The 22,693-nt window shown below is 48.1% G+C and overlaps 1 protein-coding gene across 15 annotated transcripts; it reads left to right on the top strand.

Moving 5' to 3' along the window:
- Positions 1-1,378: 1,378 nt before the first annotated feature.
- On the top strand, positions 1,379-20,109 carry ZNF384 (zinc finger protein 384). Of its 15 annotated transcripts, XM_048216609.2 has the most exons (14): positions 1,379-1,586; positions 1,798-1,859; positions 2,738-2,797; positions 7,083-7,192; positions 8,389-8,459; positions 8,953-9,190; positions 9,426-9,473; positions 9,670-10,003; positions 10,868-10,960; positions 14,660-14,884; positions 15,587-15,769; positions 17,297-17,375; positions 18,517-18,675; positions 19,250-20,109. In XM_048216609.2, exons 5-14 carry the CDS (start codon positions 8,394-8,396, stop codon positions 19,649-19,651), a joined length of 1,827 nt encoding a protein of 608 aa, XP_048072566.1. In that variant the 5' UTR covers positions 1,379-1,586; positions 1,798-1,859; positions 2,738-2,797; positions 7,083-7,192; positions 8,389-8,393; the 3' UTR covers positions 19,652-20,109. The 15 variants fall into 15 exon arrangements, with proteins under 15 accessions (XP_048072566.1, XP_057174822.1, XP_026358365.2 ...); XM_057318839.1 differs by lacking the exon at positions 1,798-1,859 and having other exon boundaries at positions 1,421-1,586; XM_026502580.4 differs by lacking the exon at positions 7,083-7,192 and having other exon boundaries at positions 1,421-1,586.
- The last annotated feature ends 2,584 nt before the right edge of the window (positions 20,110-22,693 follow it).

Genomic DNA, 22,693 nt, shown 5'->3' with positions numbered 1-22,693 from the left:
AAAGATCACTTAAATCTTCAGGGTCTTGTTTTCCTTATTCATAAAGAGAACATTACAATTATTTTTATTTGAGTTATTTTGCTCTCTAAGTAAGGGGCTATTACTATTAGTAGGAAGGACTTCAATTCTGCTTCAGCCAAAATAGAGCTCAGCCCAAGCAGATTCTGGCCAGATTGGGGTGCAGGCAGCATTCATTTACTCAAACAGCATATATTTATTCAGCATCTACTATGTACCCAGCAAAGCAGTGGGAAGGATACCATGTATGAGCCTGTTTCTTCCCTGAGAAACAGACAATCTTGCTTAAGAGACATATATATGAAACAGTTAAAGGAGCAACAAAAGGTACAGACTAAATGCTGTGGAAATTCAGAGAACGGAACCGTTATGTGTTCAAGCAATCCCGTAAGACTTCCTGAAAAAGTTCATACCGTGTTCATTTATCCGAAAAACATTTCCGACCACTTACTAAATGCCAGGCTCTGAGGATACCGCGGTGAACAATTCAAAGCCCTTGCCCTCATGAAGCTGATATTCCACCAGGAAGAGGTGGACAGCAAACAATATAATATCAGGGGGTGAGGAGTGCTCTATTTAAAAGTAGGGGGGGGGCGCCTGGGTGGCACAGCAGTTAAGCGTCTGCCTTCGGCTCAGGGCGTGATCCCCGCGTTATGGGATCGAGCCCCACATCAGGCTCCTTAGGAGCCTGCTTTTTCCTCTCCCACTCCCCCTGCTTGTGTTCCCTCTCTCGCTGGCTGTCTCTACCTCTGTCGAATAAATAAATAAAATCTTTAAAAAATAAATAAAGTAGAGCAGCGGGAGGGGATAGAGATGTGGACGGGGGCAGCAAGAACATAGAGAGCCAAAGCCAAGAGTACGTGGTGTGGTCAGGGAGAGGTTACCAGATACTCTCGGGGCCTAAGTAGGGACCTCAGAAAACAACTGACACATCCTCATCCTTTCCCGCAATTTAAAGCATTGAGACATTCTTGAGAGTATAATGAAAAATAATAGTAACTTCCTACATCAGTCTATTCTACGCTGAGGGAAGGGAAACGGATCCATAATCTTTTAGGAATCCCTACCTGCCCCTCTCCGCCCCGTCCCCCTGCCGCCCGTACCTGATGCATAATTCATAAACCTGTCGGTTTTCACCCTCCCACTTCCCCCAGAAGTCCCTTCCGGAAGCCCGGGACCGCAATTCTGTAGGTTCAGCTTCTGCCCTTAGCGGAACCCGCCTTCGCTTCCGTTGTGGCGTCACATCCACACAGGGCTCTATCGCGTCCCGGGCAGAAGCCACTTCCGCCCCTACTTGTCGTAACTTCTGCCCCGAGCATCCCGGAGCGCTGGCAGCGCCGGATATGCTCTGCCGCTCCCGGAAGTGACTCGACCTTTGCATTCCCCCCCCTTTCCCCATTACCGCCCCCCCTGCATTGCCATTTCCCTCCCTCCCCCCTTTTCGTTTCCGGCGCTCCCGCCTTCTCTCCGCCGCAGCTCTACTCTGAGTCTGTTGGGGGGAGGGAGGGAGGGAGGGGGCGTGGAGGAATCGGGGTTCTCGGGAGCACGAGCTGCAGCACCACTTCCGGGTGAGTGTTAGAGGAGGGAGGGAGGGAGGGAGGGGGCCACCCACTGCCTCGCGCCCCCGCCCTGCGGGTGTCTCGCGCGCATTCCGTGCGTGTGAGTGTGTGGGTCTGTCTCGCGCCGAAAGTGCGTGCCCGCGCGCTCCGCCTCGCGCTCTCCCCCCTCCCCTCGCCCCCTGCTGGTCCTCCCGCCCCACTCGGCTCCCTCCTTTCCCAGCAAACGCCGCCCCTCCCGCGCTCTGGCTCAGGCTCTGGCGCCGCCGCAGCCGTCGCCGCCGGGTGAGTCTCGCGCCGCTGCAGCCGGCGCGCGCCAAGCTCTCTGCTCCTCCCCCCTCCCCTTTTCCTTGGGGGGGCGTGGAAGGGGGGGTCCACGGTGTGACTGTATGTGTGTCCGTCCCGGAACCGGAAGTGGTTGTGGAGGAGCGGGCGATGGGGAGGAATGGGGGGGCTTAGGGGGCGGGTGTCTGTCTGGTGGGTGGCAGAGTTCAGCTCCCTGGAGGGGAAGGAGGGACGTCCCAAAGAAGGGTCTTGGAGGAAGGGGTGGGGGGCGACATCAGGTGAAGGCTCCCAGGGGCTGTCTCAGGGGAGCGAAGGTTTTTTGGGGACAGCTGGGGTCTCCAATAGATAGACCCCTGTGCAGGCTGAGGGAGGTACTTCTTGGCGCAAGGCCTTGGGTAGGCAGGGGCGAAGTCCTCGAAGAAGTGGGGGGGAGGCCAGAGGAAGTGGCTGGGCCTGAACTGGCACTGTGCCTGACACAAGGGCTTGTGCATCCCCCTAGTCTTCAGCTTTGCCTTCTGAGCCAGTCCTCAGGGGGCAGGGGCCCATCTCTTCCTCCAACTCCTCGGTTCTCTGACCCCTGCTTACCTGTGGCGCTGGGGAACTAAGAAGAGCCAGTGGCTGAGCTCAGGAGTGAAACCCAAACGCTGGTGATAGAGTTCATCTTAGTTCCTGGGAATTGGATTTATTTCCCTTGTATCCACATAGTGGGTGGCACTACACTCCTTATTATACCACTGCATCTTTGGATTGTTGGTTGGGGGTCGGCCTGCCTTCCAGACTGACTGCTGAGGACAGTCAAAAGAATTCCTGAGGTTCTCTGCAGTTCCCTGGTGGCTGCAGCTTTACTGGCCCCTGTAACCCAGACAATTTGTTTACAGAAAGTTCAGGAGCCCTGGAAAGGAGAAGGAATAAGACGACAGGAGGAAGAGAGAGAGAGGGTAAGACAATTTTGGGTTAATGGCTTTTTTGGTTTGGTGGGGGGAGAAGGGGGTCATAATTAAATGGGCTTCTTGGGGACAATGTGATAGAGTTCTTCTAGTAATAGCAATTGTGATACTGGTGTTTGCTGTGAGAGAAAAATTCTCTCTTGAAGATACCCGGGAAGTTTTTGTGTAAAAAGTTAGCACTGTACCCCATCACTTTCCATTCCCACCAATATTCAGAAATGATTTATGAAATGCCCAAGTGAAATCACTAAATAGGGTTGTATTGTGTCCGAAGGAGAAATTTATTCTGCTTTGGGGACAAATGGGCCCCAGTCGCCAGTATAGTCCTTGTGGTATAGCTTATGGAATTGCTTTCCTGTATTTGGAATAAGTAGAGTTGAGTTTAGAGTAGGGTTCATATTCTTAATGTCACAGAGGAGTGCTTCAAGTGCACCTGTTGAGTGATTAGAGTCTGTGACACGGGCTTATTTCAGTTTGGTGTGTCAGGGTGAAGTTTTCAGGAAAGAAAAACAGGTTCGTGGGTAGTTTGAAATAAAGTGGATAAAACTATATGGAGTGAACTTCAGAAGTAGGTCTGGAAGAATTCAAAATATGAGGTTTGATGGTGGTAGAGTTTTAGGTAGTCTGAAAATGAAAATGTGAGACCCAAAAGAGTTTGAGTTCCGAGCTTATAATCCTAGAGATGTCTTCTAAGGACCGAGTCTAGTCTGGTTTATAAAATTTATTCCCCATAGGTTTCTGAGCCAAGTTGATAATTAAGTATTAAGTGCATATTTCCTCTTCTCCAGCTGCCCCGCCCCCTTTTCCCTGCCCACTTTTTTTTGGCCTCCTGTTTCTGAGATCCATCATTTAAAGTGAAATAACACAGCACGGGGGAATCACTATGTTTTTCTTCCTACAGGGTGCTGGGTACCATGGTCCAGAGGTACCCAGGGTAGAAGTTGCTGGCTCAGATTGCCAACTGTGTGGTGGTAGTGGACCTGTTGGTGCGTTTGGGCATGGTGTGAAGGTCTTTCCCAGTAGACTTGGGATAAACCTGTTCTGGTTTATTGTGTACTCGGAAGAATTCACAGATGGTAGGAGGGCCCCAAATTCTATCAGGATGGCCCTTGCTAAGTGCCCTTAGAACCTGAGGGAAAAGATTTTGTTTCCTTACTGAGAGAACGGTTCTCCATGTTTTTTCATGTCAAGTCCTTAGTTAATGTTGCAGCCTTACTGCACTTGTGCATTTTGGAGCAGTTTTTCTCCATAGAGTGTCTGAGGTCCATGGGTCAAGTTCTTTCTGTAGTTGAGTTTGAGTTGATTGTTCTTTGCATGTCTATTTATTGTTAGTGCTTCTGGTTGATGATTACTGAGCTGGAGGCTATAGATCTCATACTCTTGGGTAGTACCTTTATAATTATGTGGTCTTTATGTAATTGTCAGTAATTGTCACTAGTAGTCCTCGGCACATGGAGGTAGTTCCCTAACTCTCTTCCTTTTGGGAGCGCTTGAAGCATTTTATTTCTTTTTCTTTTTTGAGCTGCCTCCCATCACCATATGCCTTATGAATTTGTTTTAAGGGGTGTATTCTCCTCCATCCTCTACCCAAATAGAAACTTAGTAGAATAGTGAATTATTCAGAGTCAACCACTGATGTGGGACCTAGAATTAGATTCCAGAAGTCTTGATTTCTAGGTTCATTCTCCAGCTACTACACTTGGTTGGCTCAAGTCTTTCATGATTTTCTCAAGACTTATTGTATTAAGAGAATATTGCTTTCCTGAGGAAAAATCGGGCTTTATCTGAAAAACAACAATTTTTCAAAACACAGTAAGTACCAGGACAGAGATTGTGGTCTTTTACCATGTCTGTCAAAACCACATGCTGCCGGCGGTGGCGTCTTGGTTCCTGGATGGCTGGTTGCGCTGTGGAAGGATGGACAGTTGGACAAAGCTCTGGTGCAAGAGTTCAAGTCTTACTAAGTGTTTCGTGGGTGTTACTTAATATTGTCTTTTTTCTTCACCTCCTCGGTGCTTCCAAGATTTCGTTTGAGATTGGAAAAGAAATATGTAGTTCTTTGACCATCTTGAAAGAAAAATACTGTTCAACTTAATTACAGTAAACCTTCCTTTTTATTAACGGAACGCTTGAGGTATGGTGCAATAGTAGAGTTGAAATTAGAACTCCAGATTTTTAGTCTGCCAGTATTCTTCTTTTACTTACTATGTTTGTCCTTCTTTCCTGCCCTTTGGGTCTGTCATGAAAGCCTTCTACTCCCTTCCCAATCTAAGGTAAACCGGTTCTTTTTATCGTCATTGATATGTTGGCATAATCATCAAAACTGGCATTCTGTGTAGAGATGGGGTTTCCCCATAATATCATTGGGCTTCTTCAGGTTTTAAGAATGTTGGTAAATGCCTGCTGGGATGTTGGGATGGTTTGGGGAGGAGAATTATTCCATGAAACATAGAAAAGTAAGAGGTTAATGGACAATAAAAAGGCATCAAGTGATCTGGCACAGGAGTGCCCTCGTACACAACTCCAGGGGGCGCCATTTACATTGTATTCTAGCAAGACCCTTCCTTCTTGGCTCTCCATTTGATCTCCTTTCAGGGATACAGAGATTGAAGTCAGCCTTTTCAGAACAGTAGTATAGCATATAGGTGTCATTTTGCAGGCAAATATTGCTTCTAGTTGGGTGAGCAGAATTCTCCATGTACCCCCCTCTTTGGGGCGGACATATTTATCGGAAGCCCACAAGGCACATTTATCATTGTGTCCTAGGACCAGCTGTGGTTCTGATCTTCAGCTTTGTTCTCTTAAGAACCAAAGCGGTGATAGCCGGGGTATCCAGGGAAGTGGAGGGGCCTTTGATTCAGTTTACCTCCTCTGGATGGTCTGGCCTTTTTGCTCAGATTCCATCATTCTAAAATCAATTACTTTGGTGGCCAAGTGAGGTCTCCCAGGTTGCTGTTATCAAAAATTTCATTTTTGGAAACATTTATGAAGAACTATCCCAAAAATGCATAGTCCATTCCTGGAAATGTTGGAAATTTTAATTGATGCATCAAGTCACACTATCAGAGAATATGTACTTCAGTTGTAGGGTTTGGGGCTCTTGAAGAACCCCCGTTCTTAACTTGCTCTTTGGTATCTGCGTTCGTATCTCCGCTTTAATATTTACTGTTTGATTCCGTGATTCCCGTTGCCTCATTTGAAACATGGGCACCCCAGTACCTACTCATCCAATCGCTGTGGGGATTAAATGATGCGTCGTTGTGAAGTACTTCGAAGGGCTTAGAACAGTGCCCTGAGCACAACGAACACGTAATAGATTTTAATGGTGATGGTGGTGACGTTGTCCTGTCCTCCACATCACTTTGTGCGCCCCCTTGGTAGGAACCCACAGGGGTTATTTCTCTCAGAAGGTGTTTCACCTGAGCCACTTGGAGGACAATATGGATGGATCTAATCTTTATTGGCAGGGAGGGACGTCGTGCTTCGGAACCCTGTCTGCCGACATTCTTTCAGTTCCTCCCTTCTAAATTTTCACATCCCTCATATGTTTACTTCCTTGACTCTTTAGGGGGAGATTGTAATTAGACCCTCCTTTCTTTACTCTCCAGCCTAATTCTCTACTTCATTGCCACCATATGCACTCTTGTCTGTGTCATTTCTCTGAACTAGGAGGTTAGACAGATGGGGTTTGTCGGTTACGGTTTGAGCCCCTAGCATTGTTTTCAAAATCTGTATGTATAGAGTCCACTGTCATTCAGTCCATTCAATGTGGACTTGCGTACCAGGTGAGGAGTTGTGTGGGGGAGACTGTGGGGAGGTCCAGATGCGAACCCTGCTTCCCAAAAGGCTTGGCAGGATTGCATCGCCTTAAGTTGTGCTCTCATCATTCCTTGATTTCTGGCGCCGAAGAAGGACCTGAGGCCATGTTACGAAGTTAGTGCTGGAAGGAAAAGGTTAGCACCTGTGTTGGAGACTGTTCTGATGTATTTTATAAGTCAGGGAGCAGGATGAGCCTGTGGTTGATTCTCGAGTCAGTTCATACTGAGTCTTATTTGTGTGAAGTTGTAGTCACGGATTTGGTACATTTCTCTCCTCTCCTTTGCTACTTTTTAGAAAAGAGTAGGCTGCAATTCAGTTCTGCTTCCCTTTATAGGTTTTATGAAAATTGAGAATGCTGTTTAATAGAGCAAAAAATGTGATGAGATTTCTGGAGAAGGAGAAGGAACAGGGTTACGTTTAGAGTGATGTCCCTTCTGTTTCTCCTCCTTTGTTACAGATTTTCCTAGTTTCCTTAGTCTACTTCAAACCCGATTTCTGTGCCCAGTGTATGCTCTGGTGCTCTGGTATCTGCCTCCAGCACATCCTCAGTGGGACCCACTCGTGGCTGTAAGTCGCAGGTCCTTCTTCCCCACCTGAATCTTGGTTGCTTCTGGTTCAGAGTAACAGCATGATGATAATGTTTATTTCCTGCTATTTGTCATTTCCCCATTCCACCAGTCTCATACGCCCTGTTCACCTGCCTTCTGCGGGGCTGGATCTTTCTGGTCCAGGATTTGGGGAAACTACTCTTGAATAACTGCCATTAACATACTACCTTGCTAGGAGAAGTGATCAGAGTGGGAAAATGGTGGGATGCCTAGATTCTGTACCCATCTGTGATTTGCAACATGATTCTGAGGGATTACTTTTCTTGCTGATTCCTCCTCCCTCCTGAAGTTTTAAGCTTAATTACCATCCACACACACAGAAGAACTTGAACTCTCAGAATTACAAAGCAGGAGTCTAGTACTGTGTTACATGTTCTGGCCCACTGTTGTCCCTTTTCTGAATCCCTGTAAGTAGAAATCTGGGGTGCTGCTGCTACCCCTGGAGCTAGAACCCTCTTTGAAACTGGTAATTCCAGGTTCTCATTGCTCCGTTCAGCATGTGTGGTACCCAGTGCAGCACCATGGATGTTCTTAAGCCTCAGTGGGTTTGGGAGCGGGGGCGCTGGGGGCATGGTCCCCAGGTATCATACGGTACTGATTGTGATCCCTGCCAGTTTCACTCTGTAATTCCCTTGGGCATTTTGTGTTCTGGCCTAGAACTTTTTCAGGCTGCATAGAACTACATACGTGTCGATTGGAAGTCTTAAAATGTTTTAGTTCAAGGAAGACAGATTTGTGGGATAAAGGAAAACGGGTTCAGGGATAGGTACCCTGGCTGTTTTTAAGTCAGTCAGTGATTTACTTTGTGTGACCGTGGGTACATCCCTTCCCTGCTTATGACTGGAGTTTCTCTTTTGTCACCAAAGGAAAGTATTACCAAGTCTGTTTCTTTGGGTTATGGGAGACATTTCTGTGGGTGAGTGAGATGTGTGTAAGTTCTTTCACGGGCATCTTACGTACGATAGGCTCTGTTGGATTTCATGCTGAGTGGCTCTCCGGGACTAATGTGGTAGATCCTGAGATCTTCACTGTGAATTCCCAGCCCTGTGGTCAGGTGCCAGAAAAAAGGCCAGGAACCCCTCAACTGCCCTTCTCTGTTGCTACATTTCTTCAGATTTAGTCCTGTGTTTGACTTGGTCTCGCTTTTCTCTTCAGGTAGAATGGAAGAATCTCACTTCAATTCTAACCCGTACTTCTGGCCTTCTATTCCCACAGTCTCAGGACAGGTAGGTGTTCGGTGTTTGCTCCTTCTCTTTCACGTACTTTTTTCAACTCTGAGCAGTAAGTTCTATTAATGTGGAGACTTGGGGCATGTGGGTGGCTCAGTCGTTAAGTGTCTACCTTCGGCTCAGGGCGTGATCCCAGAGTCCTGGGATCGAGCCCCGCATCGGGCTCCCTGCTCCACTGGGAAGCCTGCTTCTTCCTCTCCCACTCCCCCTGCTTGTGTTCCCTTTCTCACTGGCTGTCTCTCTGTCAAATAAATAAATAAAATCTTAAAAAAAAAAAATGTGGAGACTAAAGCAAGATAAATCACATGCTGTTTCACCAGGTCCCCCATCACTGAGAATTCTAGCATTTCTGTCCTGGCTTCTCTCTGGAAGCACAAAGATACACTTCTTGATCTCCAAGGAGGACAGACCATGCAAAGTGCTTAGGGAGCAGACAAAATCAGGCTCTTTGCTGAAGAGGCCGCTCGCCTCCCCCTTCCCTTTCTTTTAGATTGAGAACACGATGTTCATCAACAAGATGAAGGATCAGCTGCTGCCAGAGAAGGGCTGTGGGCTGGCTCCACCCCACTACCCCACCCTGCTGACAGTGCCTGCCTCGGTGTCCCTGCCCTCAGGCATCAGTATGGACACAGAGTCCAAGTCAGACCAGCTGACCCCTCATAGCCAGGCGTCCGTTACCCAGAATATCACCGTGGTCCCTGTGCCGTCTACAGGACTGATGACTGCTGGTGAGCCACTCTGCTCTTCTCCAATCTGAGGTGTTGATCTTCCATGATCAGTACCCCAGGCTGGAGGGCTCCAAGGACATGGGGAGTGGGATATGTGTTTGATTACTCAATCACATTTTTATTAAGTGCCTACTGTGTGCCTAGCAATGCGCTAGGCATTGTGGGGGATACAAAGAAGTAGAAGATGCGGTCCCTGCCTTTGAGGAGGTGACATTCTTTCCTTCTCTGAATCAAGGAGTCTCCTGTTCTCAGAGGTGGAGAAGAGAAGGGAGTCAATCAAGGGGTAAATCTCACTGTTACCGGGGGTGGGGTGGGGACAGGGGTTAGGAGACCATTATTTTTCTACAGGGTTTGGGGTTTCCTATATACTCTGGGCTGGGGGGCGGTGGTGAGGGGTTGGTTAGACAATGATCTGGGGGAAATTAAATAGGATCAGGACTGGACAACATGACACCATCTCCTTTTTCTCCCAATCCTAGGTCCTGGTTTGGTAATCACGTCCCCCTCAGGCTCCCTTGTGACCACAGCCTCATCAGCTCAGACCTTCCCCATTTCGGCTCCCATGATTGTCTCAGCTCTTCCCCCTGGCTCACAAGCCCTGCAGGTGGTCCCTGACCTCTCCAAGAAGGTAGCATCAACCCTAACAGAGGAAGGAGGCGGAGGTGGTGGTGGAGGTGGCAATGTGGCTCCTAAGCCCCCTCGGGGCCGGAAGAAGAAGCGGATGCTGGAATCAGGGCTGCCTGAGATGAATGACCCTTATGTCCTCTCCCCTGAGGATGAGGATGACCATCAGAAAGACGGCAAGACCTATAGGTAAGGATCAGAGCCAGGGAAGCAAGGGGCGAGGATCGCTGTCTCAGCTTACCTCCCCCCTTCGTGTCTTGTCCCTAATGGGGCTGTACGCGGACAGCTTTCCACCTCAGATCCACTTGCATGTCAGGTGTTCTCTTATGGGGCAGGAGTGTAGAGCTTCCAACTAGCACTTCTCTAGTGACTCTTCCCCAGGACGCAGACCTATTGTACGCCTTCCTTTTTGGGGTTGTCAGCATTGACTAATTTTTGAATGACCTAACGGAGTTTCTTCCTTATGATAAGGCTTTAGACTGGGTTTCAGACTCCGTCTCCAGCTCCTTTGTGCTTTCTACACTTTCCATTCCTATTTTTCTAAGAAACTGTTCTGATAAGCCCCTAACCTTAACCCGTGTGCCATCCACTGGTTTTGGGGCCATATTTGAGTACTGAGACTGCCTGACCCTGCATGGTTGGGATGATGGGAGGAGTCTGTATGAAAAGATGGGAGGAACAGGATGTCGCCCTTCCCCCCCACCTTGGACTATATACTTATCAAATGCCTGTTTGCTCACTTTCTAATTTATGAAAGTCATGTTGATTCTCTGCTTCCTCTCAGTTGTCCATTGCCAAACAGTCTTATATTTGCATGTGGCGTTATACAAAAAGAATTAATAGAAGCAAACTCCCTGCCCTTTGAAAGTTGGACATCTTTTAATCCCCTTGAAAACTATCAAGGGCCCTAGTGGGTTTGGGAAGTCTGGTCCCAGGTTACAGAGTGGGATAACCACTGTCACAGCTTTGATGCAGACAGGGGCAGGTGTGCATGGCTGGGAGACTGGGTCTGTCCTTAGTGTACCGAGATGGGCAATGTTGTTCCCATTTTAGGAGCGAAGGGAACTGCGGCACAGGAAATGGACAGAGCCTTGGGCTCATGGATTCAGTTCCCGGCTCCACCACGAACTTGCTGTGTGACCCTGGGCAAGTCCTTTTCCCCTCTCTGGGCCTCAGTTTCCTCATCTGTAAAATGGGGAGAATTCTGTTAATGCCTCCCATTTGTTGGGAGTATCTATCAGCTAAGATTTGAAATGTTGGGAACTTCCAAAGAAGCAAGAGTTGTCATTTAGCATTTATTTGTATTTGTGTTGTACGCTTCTACTGTGGAGAGTAGCCACGACTGCAGAGTGTTTAAATTCTTCTTTGTAAGTGAAATGAGGGGAGCGTGGCTATGCAGAAAGTATTGAGCACTGCAGAATTCCAGCTCCTAATCTGAAAGTTCACTGCAGCTTTATTATTACAGGTGTATCCCACTTTATACAATAAAAGTGTTCCTGGAAAATGTTTACATCATATCATTTTATAAAGGTACCTGACAAGTTTGATTCATTTAAAAGCATCTTCTATATATCATTTCATAAAGTGAAAATCCCTTTTATTTTGTAGAAATCTGGATTTCTGTGTATTTGCTTAAAGTGAGCTCATTGTGACATGGAGATACAGCTCTAGAAAATGTGTTGTTGTAAGAGTAACGGGGTCTCTGACACCCTTTGGAGCTTGCACATGGATCAGGGTCCTCTGATTCTGCCAAGGGTTTGTTTTTGTTTTTGCTTTTGCTTGTTTATTTTTTTGAGCCCACATTAAAGCTATCTCTGGACTTCCCAAACTGTGTCTATGGGAAGAGATGTGAATATACAATTGGAAGGAAGCCCTGGTAGCATTTTCTACACCCTCAGTGTTTTTGGCATTCTTGACTGGCCCCACACCCAGGTGACTAAGGAGAACTCTGAAATTAAGGGCGCCTAATTATATTCTAGGTGAATGGAATTTCTTCAGAAACTCAGAACTCTGAAGTTCCAAAGGAATCTTTTTAATCGCCAAAAAAAAAAAAAAAAAAAGAAAGGAAATCCCTATTTTCGTGCATGTGTGAGTCAACCACATCCATTCCTGTGGTCAGTGGCATTTGACTGGATATTGTTGGACTTGGGTTCTATTAGTCTGGACAAGTCAACTTCTTTCTAGCTCTTTGTTCCCATCTGTAAAATGGGAAGATAGTCATGGCCCCCATTTATCATATGGAAATGATTTGAGGGAATATCAGAGTATCTGAAATTGGTTTTGAATATCTTAGTGAAAAATGGGGTGATTCAAAGTTGTTATTGTATTGTGTTGCGTGCCCCCAAAGAGGCCCCATTCTTGTGTTGGGTGTGATTGGTGCCCCCTGGCCTTGTCGCCTAGTGAAATGGGGTGGTGGCTTTGCTGTCTCCTGCTAACTGCCCACTGCCACCATACTCCTAAAACAGATTTCTTTCCAACCACCCAACACCTTGCATTAAAGGAGTTGTGCTCTTTTATCTGGCTTCATAGGATTTCAGAGTTGGAAATACTTTAATGGTCACCTAAGCCAGCCCTTTCTCTGTAGTTTTAGTCTTCTAAACATTCCTGACAGATGATAGTCTGCCTCTCCTTGAATACGTCTAGTGTGAGGAATCTCAAATTAGGTTAGAATCGTAGCTTTGCGTAGTGAATATAACTGTTTGCCCTTTGGCAAATTACTTAACCTCTCTGAGCCTTGGTGTTCCTTTCTGTAAAACAGGGATAATACTTGCCAGGTTGTTGTGAGGAGCTGAAACAATGTGTCTGGAGTGCCTTACTGGTGTGGGGCCCTGGCAATATCCGGCACAGCAAATGGCAACTATTATTATCAGTATTATGATCGTCATTTGAGACTGCTTATTTTGTTGCCAGTCCATTGTCTATGGATTTAAGTTTTGTGGATTCTTCTCTAGTTGAAAACTTGGATAAAGAGGGTGATTTTCTCTTTTGTAGTTAATTTCATACTAAGGGTGCAGTTGTGTGTTCAACACTCACACATAAACTATGAGCTTTTGTTTGAGTTAAAATGAAAGTGTTGTTCCACCTGTCTGAGAAATTTTAGCAACCAAGGGAAATTATGTTGTAACGTCAGTCAGTACCGTTCCCCACCAAGTGACAATGTGTCCAGTTTCTAACCTCAGTGGAACGTATAGTAGCATGAGCTCATCCATCGGCACTGGTACTGTTAACGTGATTGTAGCTTTATTATTAGAGAACACTTGGCTTCCCTTTTTGACTGTCTGGGGGGTTTGCTGGCCCTTCTAGGGGCAGATACTTATCTCTCCATTTTACAGACCAGAAAATTGAGGTCTAGATTGATGAGCAAGCCTGTAACTGAGCCCTGAGTAGAGCCCAGGTGTCCAGACTCCCACTGGCTGCGTCCTTTGTACTGTACTAACTATAAACCGAACCCGTGCGCCTCGCACGTATGGTTGGGCATGCCGGACAACAGCCAGGGATTGGCGAACGGGAATCCGATTTCCTTGAGAGTCTTCAAGTGACCAGAGAAATAGAAATGGACCTTAAAGATTGGAATTTTAGTAGACCCATTAATAATAGAGACCATACCCCTAAATAACATAATATTTTTTCCTTTGAGGAGCGCAGAGTTCTTTTTAGTCTTGATCTCAGTTATTCTCTAAAAATTCCCCTGGGATCAGAAGAAAGCAGAAGTCATCACCCTACGCCATCCCCAGCCCAGATGATAGAGAGAAGTTGGGGAGGAACCAGAGCAGAGGGACTTTTTCCCCAGTTGCCTGGCTTCCAGGTTCTGCCCTTTCTCCCCGCACACACTGCACACTGCAGAGCTGTTGAGGAATGAGAGCATTCCAGCTCACACACAGATCACTCTTCCTCGATAAAGTCTGAATAGTTGTGGCTTATCTTGCTCCGAGGCCTCCTTATTTGATACTGTTGGGCAATGTCAGAACAGGAAGGATTACCCACTCAGGTGATGGGTGAAAGTATATCAGCTGCTTACTGATGTCAACCCGAAGTGCTGACTTGGGCTCCGTGTGCTAGGAAAGAGGACAGGTTTAGCACAGAAGCTCAGTGTTTCACAGATCTTTTCCTCCTAAACGTGTGAGGGGAGACATCCTACTCTCAACAGTTAACCTCGGCTCTTTGCAAAAGTGGTTCTCACTTGATTGCCAAGGGGCTCGGGGGTGGAGGTGGTCTGTGGAACACCAGATCCAGGGCGGAGGCCAGACATAGATGATTTGGAAAAGCCCCTCCAAATAATTTCGATCCTTCTCCACCCCCACCCCTCTAGGAATCACTGGCAAAAAGGAAGTAGGAGAGAAACTGAGAGAAGGCAATTATGAGAGGAGACAAGAGAGAAGTCTTTCTGAGGAGTATAGTCAGTTAGTCCTCATTATCATCTCAGGAATTGGAGAAATATCCAAGGGATGTACTTTATACATGGGAAGTTGGGGAAGGGGGCCCTTTAAAAGTCTGAAGTCAAGTTATAGGCAGAAGGAAAACAGAAGTTAGTCGATACCCTGGCACAATGAAATCCACATCAGCCTAGAGCCGACAATAAGATTTACCTGTCTTTTCTGGTTGAATTTTCGTTTCTGTACACACTTAGGGAGTCAGATCGTTTGAACATTTATTGAATATTTGTATCGTGTGGGTCTGTATTAGAAGCTTAGACTGTAAAGATAAGTAGAACAGATCCTCCTCTCAGGCCTTCCAGCATAGTTGCAGTAAGAGAGAGATCAGATAGGCTGGCTTCTGTGGAAGTGGAGGGAGGGTGCAGCGCCCTGCCAGTGGGGAGGTTCTAACCACTGCCCTCGCTTGGCCCAGGTGCCGGATGTGCTCACTGACATTCTACTCAAAGTCGGAGATGCAGATCCACTCCAAGTCACACACCGAGACCAAGCCCCACAAGTGCCCGCACTGCTCCAAGACCTTCGCCAACAGCTCCTACCTGGCCCAGCACATCCGTATACACTCAGGGGCCAAGCCCTACAGTTGTAACTTCTGTGAGAAATCCTTCCGCCAGCTCTCCCACCTCCAGCAGCATACCCGGTAAGGCTGCTCTTAGTTTTACCCTGCCGCCCAGCTGCGAACCCCGCCCCCGCGGCCACGTTGCCTGAGCCTGCTCTTCTTTCCGCTCGGGTTTCTCTTTTCCCTTTTGACTTTGCCCTTCGGGAGCGTCCGTTTGCTCTCGTTACTGTCTGTGAAAAATAAACTGTGTGTTTTAGCAATTCGCGGGGGCCTGGGAAATGGTGGTCTCCAATCCCAAAGTCTGGAATGGTTTTTGTGGTTTCTCTCTGTCTGTGTTTGGAAATCTTCTGCAGAGCAGGCCCTGCTTATACTATATGCTTCAGTTGAGAACCAAGGTGTGCATTCAACTTCAGGTCCATGGGGAGCAGGCGGTATTGGTCTTTGTTCAAATTACTATTTGGAAGCAGGGTATCTGTGGTGAGTGTGTAACCTTAGAATGAAGCAGAGGGTTGACAAGACTGAAATCGTTAAGGTGACCAGGAGCCAGGGGCCGCAGCTCTTCATCATCTCACTGCCATTCTAGCCACCGACGTAAGATCAGCAGCAACCTAGATCTGGGTGTCCTCGTCATTAGCCTCTCCAGGCCGGAGTGTGTTTGGGAGGAGGGAGGAGGGGGTGCTCTCATCCGTCAAGCAACATCATTTCACCCCGCAGAGAGCTGAGCCCGTGGTGTCGAACTGCTTCCTCCTCCCCCCTTCCCTCCTCTCCTCTCCTCTCCGGCAGGATCCACTCCAAGATGCACACGGAGACCACCAAGCCCCACAAGTGCCCGCACTGCTCCAAGACCTTCGCCAACACCTCCTACCTGGCCCAGCACCTCCGAATCCACTCGGGGGCCAAGCCCTACAACTGTTCCTACTGCCAGAAGGCCTTCCGCCAGCTCTCCCACCTCCAGCAGCACACACGGTAAGGGAGAGTGGCGGGCTACTGCCCCCGCCCCGCTGGCATGCCCTCCCCACCCCCGCCCCGGACACACACAACAACCCGCATGCGGGGGGCGGGGGAGAGACCTGGCTGGAGGAGAATACGACCAGCGACCAGCGTCTGGGAGAGGAAGAAGCGACAACCCTGGAGACGCAAGCGGACGCTCAGAGAGAACCTTTCTGGGGCACCAGCGGTGTGGGGGAGATGCAGTGACTGTGTGACGTTCCCTGATCCACGGGAGGAAGAGACTCGCCCAGGGCAGAGACGGCTTCTGCCTTCGCTTCTCTCACTGAAAACACCAGTGCACACATCCTGCAAGATTTTCTCCTTGATGCTGAAGCAAGGGCATTTGATTGGAGAAGACCATACTGCGGGCCCTTAGGGCACCAATTATGAACAGGAGATATAATCAGACTTTAGCTGGGTACCAGCCTCGTGACCCCTACGCAACCAGCAAGGCTCCAAGGATGCCAGGAGTAGAGAACAAAACAAAACATGTCCAAAATAGTCACAGAGAACTGGCAGACAAAATGAAAACGCTCATACTTCATCAGGATGCCCATTGTTTGTCCCAGGAATCTGGAGTGACTAGGAGGAAGTGAACCTGCCAACTGGAAGAGTTGATGATGTCCTTCAAGGGTATCTCAAGTTGAACCGGAGTCCAGACTTCACGGTCAGAAGCCTTCTCACCTGGCTGCTTCTGGATGCTGTGTTCCCCCTCAAAGTGGTCAGACATCTTGCTTTGCGAAGAGGAGTTGGGCTTTCCTCACAAAGAGACACGTCCTGTGATGTTTCCAAGATTTTATGCGGGAGGTCCAGAAAAGCACCTGGTTACAAAGATGGCTCTGAAGTCCCTGATGAGGAGCAGGTGTCCGCAGACCCTCAAGTCCTTGGCTCATCTCAGTGGAGGGCCCTGTAGTGTTTGGGAAAGAGGTCAAACTGGTACTAAACTAGGCATTTCCTGCCGTTAGGGGCTGGACTGGGAAAAGCCCCAAGGAGTTTCCATGAGTATTAATATCACTGCTACTCTCCATAATTGGCATAACTCTCTGCTTTTCTTTGATACCAAAGCTTTTTCTGGGAGCGGTGTTCGAGGCTGAGGGAATAGGTTTTGGTTGTGTGGTGGGGGCCAAGGAAGAAGTGTTCTGTGTTTCTTTTTCCTTACCAGTGTGTTTACCTTATGTTTCTGAACATTCATTAGGGACAGGTACTGTAGGAGCTGACTTGTATGCCAAATTATGGACTGCCTGTCTCTTGGCTGCCAAGCCACCAGTCCCTCCTCCCCCAGCAGAGGAGCCCAGCTTGAGCTGAGTGATGGAGGCAGTGAGCGGAGATCAGGCACTATGGCATGGTCCGTGTCAGAGAGGAGCTGAGGCTGGGACCTCCTGGAAACCCAGCTTGTACTCCCGTAGGAGGGCAGGCATGGCCTTGAGGAGGTTGGTTAAGGAACCAATCCCTGAGTGGCCTTGCTGATGTCCTTTTCCCGTCTTCTTTTCTCGTCCCATGCAGAATCCACACCGGTGACAGACCATACAAATGTGCACATCCGGGCTGTGAGAAAGCCTTCACACAGCTGTCCAATCTGCAGGTAAATGTCCCACCCTCCCCATGGGGCGTAGCGTCTAAGACTTGGGTCAAAGTGCCATTTGACTAGTACAGTAGTTCCCGAACTTTTTCAGGACCCCTTTACACTCTTAATAATTACTGGGAAACCCAAAGAGTTTTTGTTGATGTCAGTAATACCTGTCTACACAGAGAATGTGAAACTGAACAACTTGAAAAAATATTTAGTAATTCATTAAAAAATAACAAACCTGGGCACCTGGGTGGCTCAGTTGGTTAAGCGTCTACCTTTGGCTTAGGATCCTGGGGTCCTGGAATTGAGTCCCATGTCAGGTTCCCTGCTCCACAGGGAGTCTGCTTCTCCCTCTGCCCCTCCTCACACTTGTTCTCTCAATCTCCCCTCCCTAAAATAAATAAATAAAATCTTAAAAAAAAATAACAAGCCCATTGCATGCTAACATATATAACATATTTCCAAACACACACACCCCAGAAATGGAAAGAATGCCTTTTTTTTTTCTTAGAGAGTACGTGCGTGCACAAGCGGGGTTGGGGAGGGGAAGAGAATCTTAAGCAGGCTCCAAAGCGGGGCTCGATCTCACGACCCTGAGATCATGACCTGAGCCAAAGTCAAGAGTCAGACGCTCAACCGACTGCGCCACCCAGACGCCCCAGCTGCACATTTTTCATGTTTAGCCTACCAGAAATGGCTAGCTGCTCCTACCTGCTGTGTTCAGTCTTTGCTACATTACACATCGCTTTGCTACGTTCCACGTCACGTAATCTGTACAGTCATGAGGGAATGAGAATGAAAGGGCAGACATGGTCTTACTATTCTTTTGAAAATAGTTTTGACTCTGGGGGCCCTGTGGGAAAGTCTTGGTATTCCCTAGCACCCCCCGTGCTTCACTTTGGGAACCCCTGGGCTGGCGGGGCCAGCATAGCCGTCCTTCTCGCTTTGCAGGACCCTGGGACGTGCTGTGGGAGCCGTGCCTCTTCCGTTAGCCCGTACCTCCTCAAGTTTCACTGAAAGCAGTCCCTGCTGCCTTCAGATGGAGAGGGAACCTGGGAGGCTGACACCCAGCTCAGGGCTCTGGCGTGAAGGTCAAGGAGGCAGGAAGGATGAGTCCGAGGGCACCCATCCTGATTTCTCCTCGTTTTCCCAGTCCCACAGACGGCAGCACAACAAAGATAAACCCTTCAAGTGCCACAACTGTCATCGGGCGTACACGGACGCAGCCTCCCTAGAGGTGCACCTGTCTACGCACACGGTGAAGCACGCCAAGGTGTACACCTGCACTATCTGCAGTCGGGCATACACGTCGGTGAGTGCGCGGTGCTTTCCCGTCGCCTCCCCGCAGGCGTGTAGCCCTGCAGCGGCTTTCCGTCACTTTCCCGGAGAGGGCCGCTGCCGTGACTCTGCCGGCTCCCTGGCTGCAGCCGGCCAGAGCTGATCGAGAGGAGCGGTTAAGCAGATCTGTAGCTAAGGACCTGGGGGGCTGCCTGACCCCTTAAGCCTATAGAGAAAGATGGTGAAGTAATGATTCTTAATTTTACTGAAACGTAAGGCAAAATAACTTGCAATTCTGGGAGAAAGATTCAGTTAGATGTTTTCCATTAGTCTTCAGGAAAAGGTGGTAAAGTCGTTCCATTCAAAGATCTTTGGGGAAAGGACAGTTTTCCTTGTGCCAGTCGAATGCCTTCCTTGACTCTGAAGGTCTCCCTGTCCTTCCTGCCCGATAGTGAGCATTGACAGAGGCTCCTGGGGAGAACTTGCCCACGGCTCCAGAATATCTCTGCTGAAGTATGGCTCTGTTTAACGTAAGAGCCCAGGGTGCTAGTTAGAAGTAACCTCTTTCCTTCTTTCATCCCTCAACTCTTTCTCACCATCTCCTTCAGGAAACGTACCTTATGAAACATATGCGCAAACACAACCCTCCTGATCTCCAGCAACAAGTGCAGGCGGCGGCGGCGGCGGCGGCAGTGGCCCAGGCCCAGGCCCAGGCCCAGGCTCAGGCTCAGGCTCAGGCCCAGGCTCAAGCTCAAGCCCAAGCCCAGGCTCAAGCCCAGGCCCAGGCCTCCCAGGCATCACAGCAGCAGCAGCAGCAACAGCCACAGCCACCACACTTCCAGTCCCCTGGGGCAGCCCCCCAGGGTGGGGGCGGCGGGGACAGCAACCCCAACCCTCCACCCCAGTGTTCCTTTGACCTGACCCCCTATAAGACGGCGGAGCATCATAAGGACATCTGCCTCACTGTCACCACCAGCACCATCCAGGTGGAGCACCTGGCCAGCTCCTAGAGACCTGTGCTGCCACCCACTGGGAAGAGGGGAAAGAAGTTCTGGTCCCTTCTTTCTCCAACTTCTCTTGGTGGGAAAAGTCTTCTTCCTTGACAGGCCTTGGCTCCATCTCCTTGGGCCTCAGGCACGGCCTTCCTACACAGGATACCATGCTTATTCTCAACTCCTCTTCAAAAGGAACATCAGCCCTCCTGATTGGCAAAGGAATAATGAGCTGGTAGTGTAATCCAGCAGCCTCCCCTTCTAAGCATAGCTTTTCAAAATTGGGGGTTGGTGCTCAAGGGAGGGATTTGCTATGACCTCATAGAAACTTTTCCAGTGTGGGCACTTACCCTCTCGTTACCCTCATAATCCTCAAAGTTGGGGTTGGTGGAAGACTAGAGGCTGGTCCTCCCGGATCTCTGAGAGAAGGAGGCCCTAAATGCAACCAGCCTCCCGTTCTAGTCTTGCCTGCAAAAGAACAGAGGTTTCTCACATGCCCCGATCCCCGGGAGCCGTCTTCCCCTCATGGTCTCGCTTCACTTCCTACCTAATGCTGGAAGAGGGAGATCTGGGTGGGGGGTCAGACCCCCTTTATTTGTAAAGGGGCAAGGGCTGAGATGTGGTCCCCAAGGGGCCGGAGATCCCCAAAATGGTCAAGGGTGGCTTAGAAGTGTGGGTTATGGTTTTCCTTGGAGCCTCTCCCCTTCTCTGTCAGCCAGGGCCCTATACTCAGTCTCCTAATCCCAAAGCCAGAGGAACTGTGGGAGCTTTGTGTTCTTTATGAACGCCCACAACAAGGGGTGTTGCAGAGAAGGGAGAGTTCAGGGCAAACACAAGGACTGGACTTAGCTCCCTAGGTGCCACGGTCAGTTGCCGGACACGGATTTATATATAAATATATATATAAATATATATATATATATACCCACTCATCACGGCCATCTTTGTTGTAACCATTTCTGTGTTTATAAATGCATTATCTCTGAGAATTTTCATATTTGATGTTTTGTTTGTTTTTGTCCTTTTTGTTTTTCTCCACCCTGTCTTCTGGCCAACGGCATTTTTATTTCCTTTTGTCCTTTTTGTTTGTTTGTTTTTAAATCATGGCAGATTTCAGAGAAAAGAGAAAATGAAAAAAATCAGGAAACCAGTTGTTATAAAGCAATTTAAAATGAAGAAAAAAAAACCTTATGTACAAACCAAGGGGTGTTTTTAGAACCTTGTATAGAAATAAATTCGTGTAAAAGGATCAGAGGCAGTGGAGCTGCTGATGTGAGCGAGCATGGGAAGAAGCTACATGGGGAAATGTTCAAGGACAGTACTAAGAATTTACACTGGAGTGTGTGTATATGAAGAGTGAATGCTGTGTGATGAGGCTGTGTGTGTATCCCCAAGCATAGAAGGGCACAGCTTTGATAATTAAAGTGAGATCTTGGTTTATGAGGATTTCTACATACAAATCCTGTCATGGGGCCTGCGATGCCTAAATATATGAGAGCAAGGTTTCAGTCATGTGTTAATGAGACCACTAAGCTCCCCATGAAAGGAATGGACGCATGCCCTCTTGAAAGGGCCTCCTCCGTTCCTGCCGGAGCATCACCAGGCTCAGGGCTAATTCCAGATGGCAGAGGGTGTACCTACATAGATCTATTATCCATATCCATAGGTTTGCAGTGGTGGGAGCCATAACCAGAACTGAGTAACAATGCAGGACAGTTGTAATGCTTGTAAAGTAGAATGTGGTCAGGAAACCTGGACTTCAGTCCTGGCTCTACCACCAACTGGTGTTCACCGGGAGGCTTCTTCAGCTATTAAAAGAAAGGATCGGACTAGATTGCCTCCGAGGTTCCTTTTTGAGAATTAAAAACCTTTAGACACTGAAAACGTCGTGACAAACCTCCAGCATCGAATAACATGACTATCCTTTGTGTACTGCTGCGCAGCCGCGCTCATGACCTAGAGGAATGTGAATAGTCCGTGAAACAATGCCCACTTAAGTTTTGGGCTCAGCCGGTCTCTTGGGTGGGCATCCAAGACCTCTCAGTCTGCGGCGTGACACTAATGAATGTATCATCTATGATGAAATGTCAGTGTCTGTTAGCTTCCTGAATACTTTTTTCCCCCTGCTCTCGCCAATTGCTGTAAACGCCCTGACCGCCCTATCTTCAGTACAGGTATTAGAACCAGAATCTACTCTTTTTAAGGATTCACTTACACTCAATCATAGCAAGAACTCTATGAGGTAGGTACTACTAGTCTCATTTTATGGAGAAGGACATAAGCACAGAAATTCAATTGCTTATCCAGGGGCATGACACTTCAAGTGAAGTCTTCAAGATCCAACTGCTTTATCTCTCCACTTGCTCAGTAGTAAACCTGAGGTTTCATCTTACCCTTCTTAATATATTTGATCTAAATTAAGTGACTGAAAATCTTTCATTAAAACGCTATCCCGTGGCATTGATAATCATCACGAATGTGCGAGTTAGGGGGGGACAACAGTCTCCAAAACTCTATGGTACTAACACCACTATTATGGGCTTCAAGTTGTTTCCCTAGTGTTGTGGCAGCCTGTCATGCACTTGATTGGTTTCCATCCTGCTGTAGAGTCCTTCTCATTGTACTGTAGCTGACTAGGATGACAGCTGACCCAGTTGTGACAGAGCTCTGAGCTCCAATCCTTTCAGAATCCTGGTGCTAGTTAACACCATATATAAACTGGAAAACAAAAAGGGGGAGGGGAGAGACAAAAACAAGGGGCAAGGCCAGAAGTACTATGTCATTTTATACGTGAGAATGTATTCGAGTGTGAAAGGACAGGAACCCTGGCAAGAGGTGTGGAGAATTACAGCTTTATTGTGTAAGTCTTTGTATTTATAAGTAGAGTTTATAAATAATTTTTCCATGTTAAAAAATAATCCTGGGTAGCTGATGTTCGTGCGATTGAAAAGAAACGCGGAGGGTTTAACTCTCGCAACACCAGCTACGCCTCCCCAACTTCGTTAAGAAACTAGCTACCTTGAAGAGTCTTGATTCAGCCAGGACCTGCGGTGGTCACTA

Source organism: Ursus arctos, unplaced genomic scaffold (assembly GCF_023065955.2).
Source record: "Ursus arctos isolate Adak ecotype North America unplaced genomic scaffold, UrsArc2.0 scaffold_26, whole genome shotgun sequence".
Taxonomy (NCBI): domain Eukaryota; kingdom Metazoa; phylum Chordata; class Mammalia; order Carnivora; family Ursidae; genus Ursus; species Ursus arctos.
Note: the sequence above shows the minus strand (reverse complement) of the source record. Positions and strands in the feature narration are given on the sequence as shown.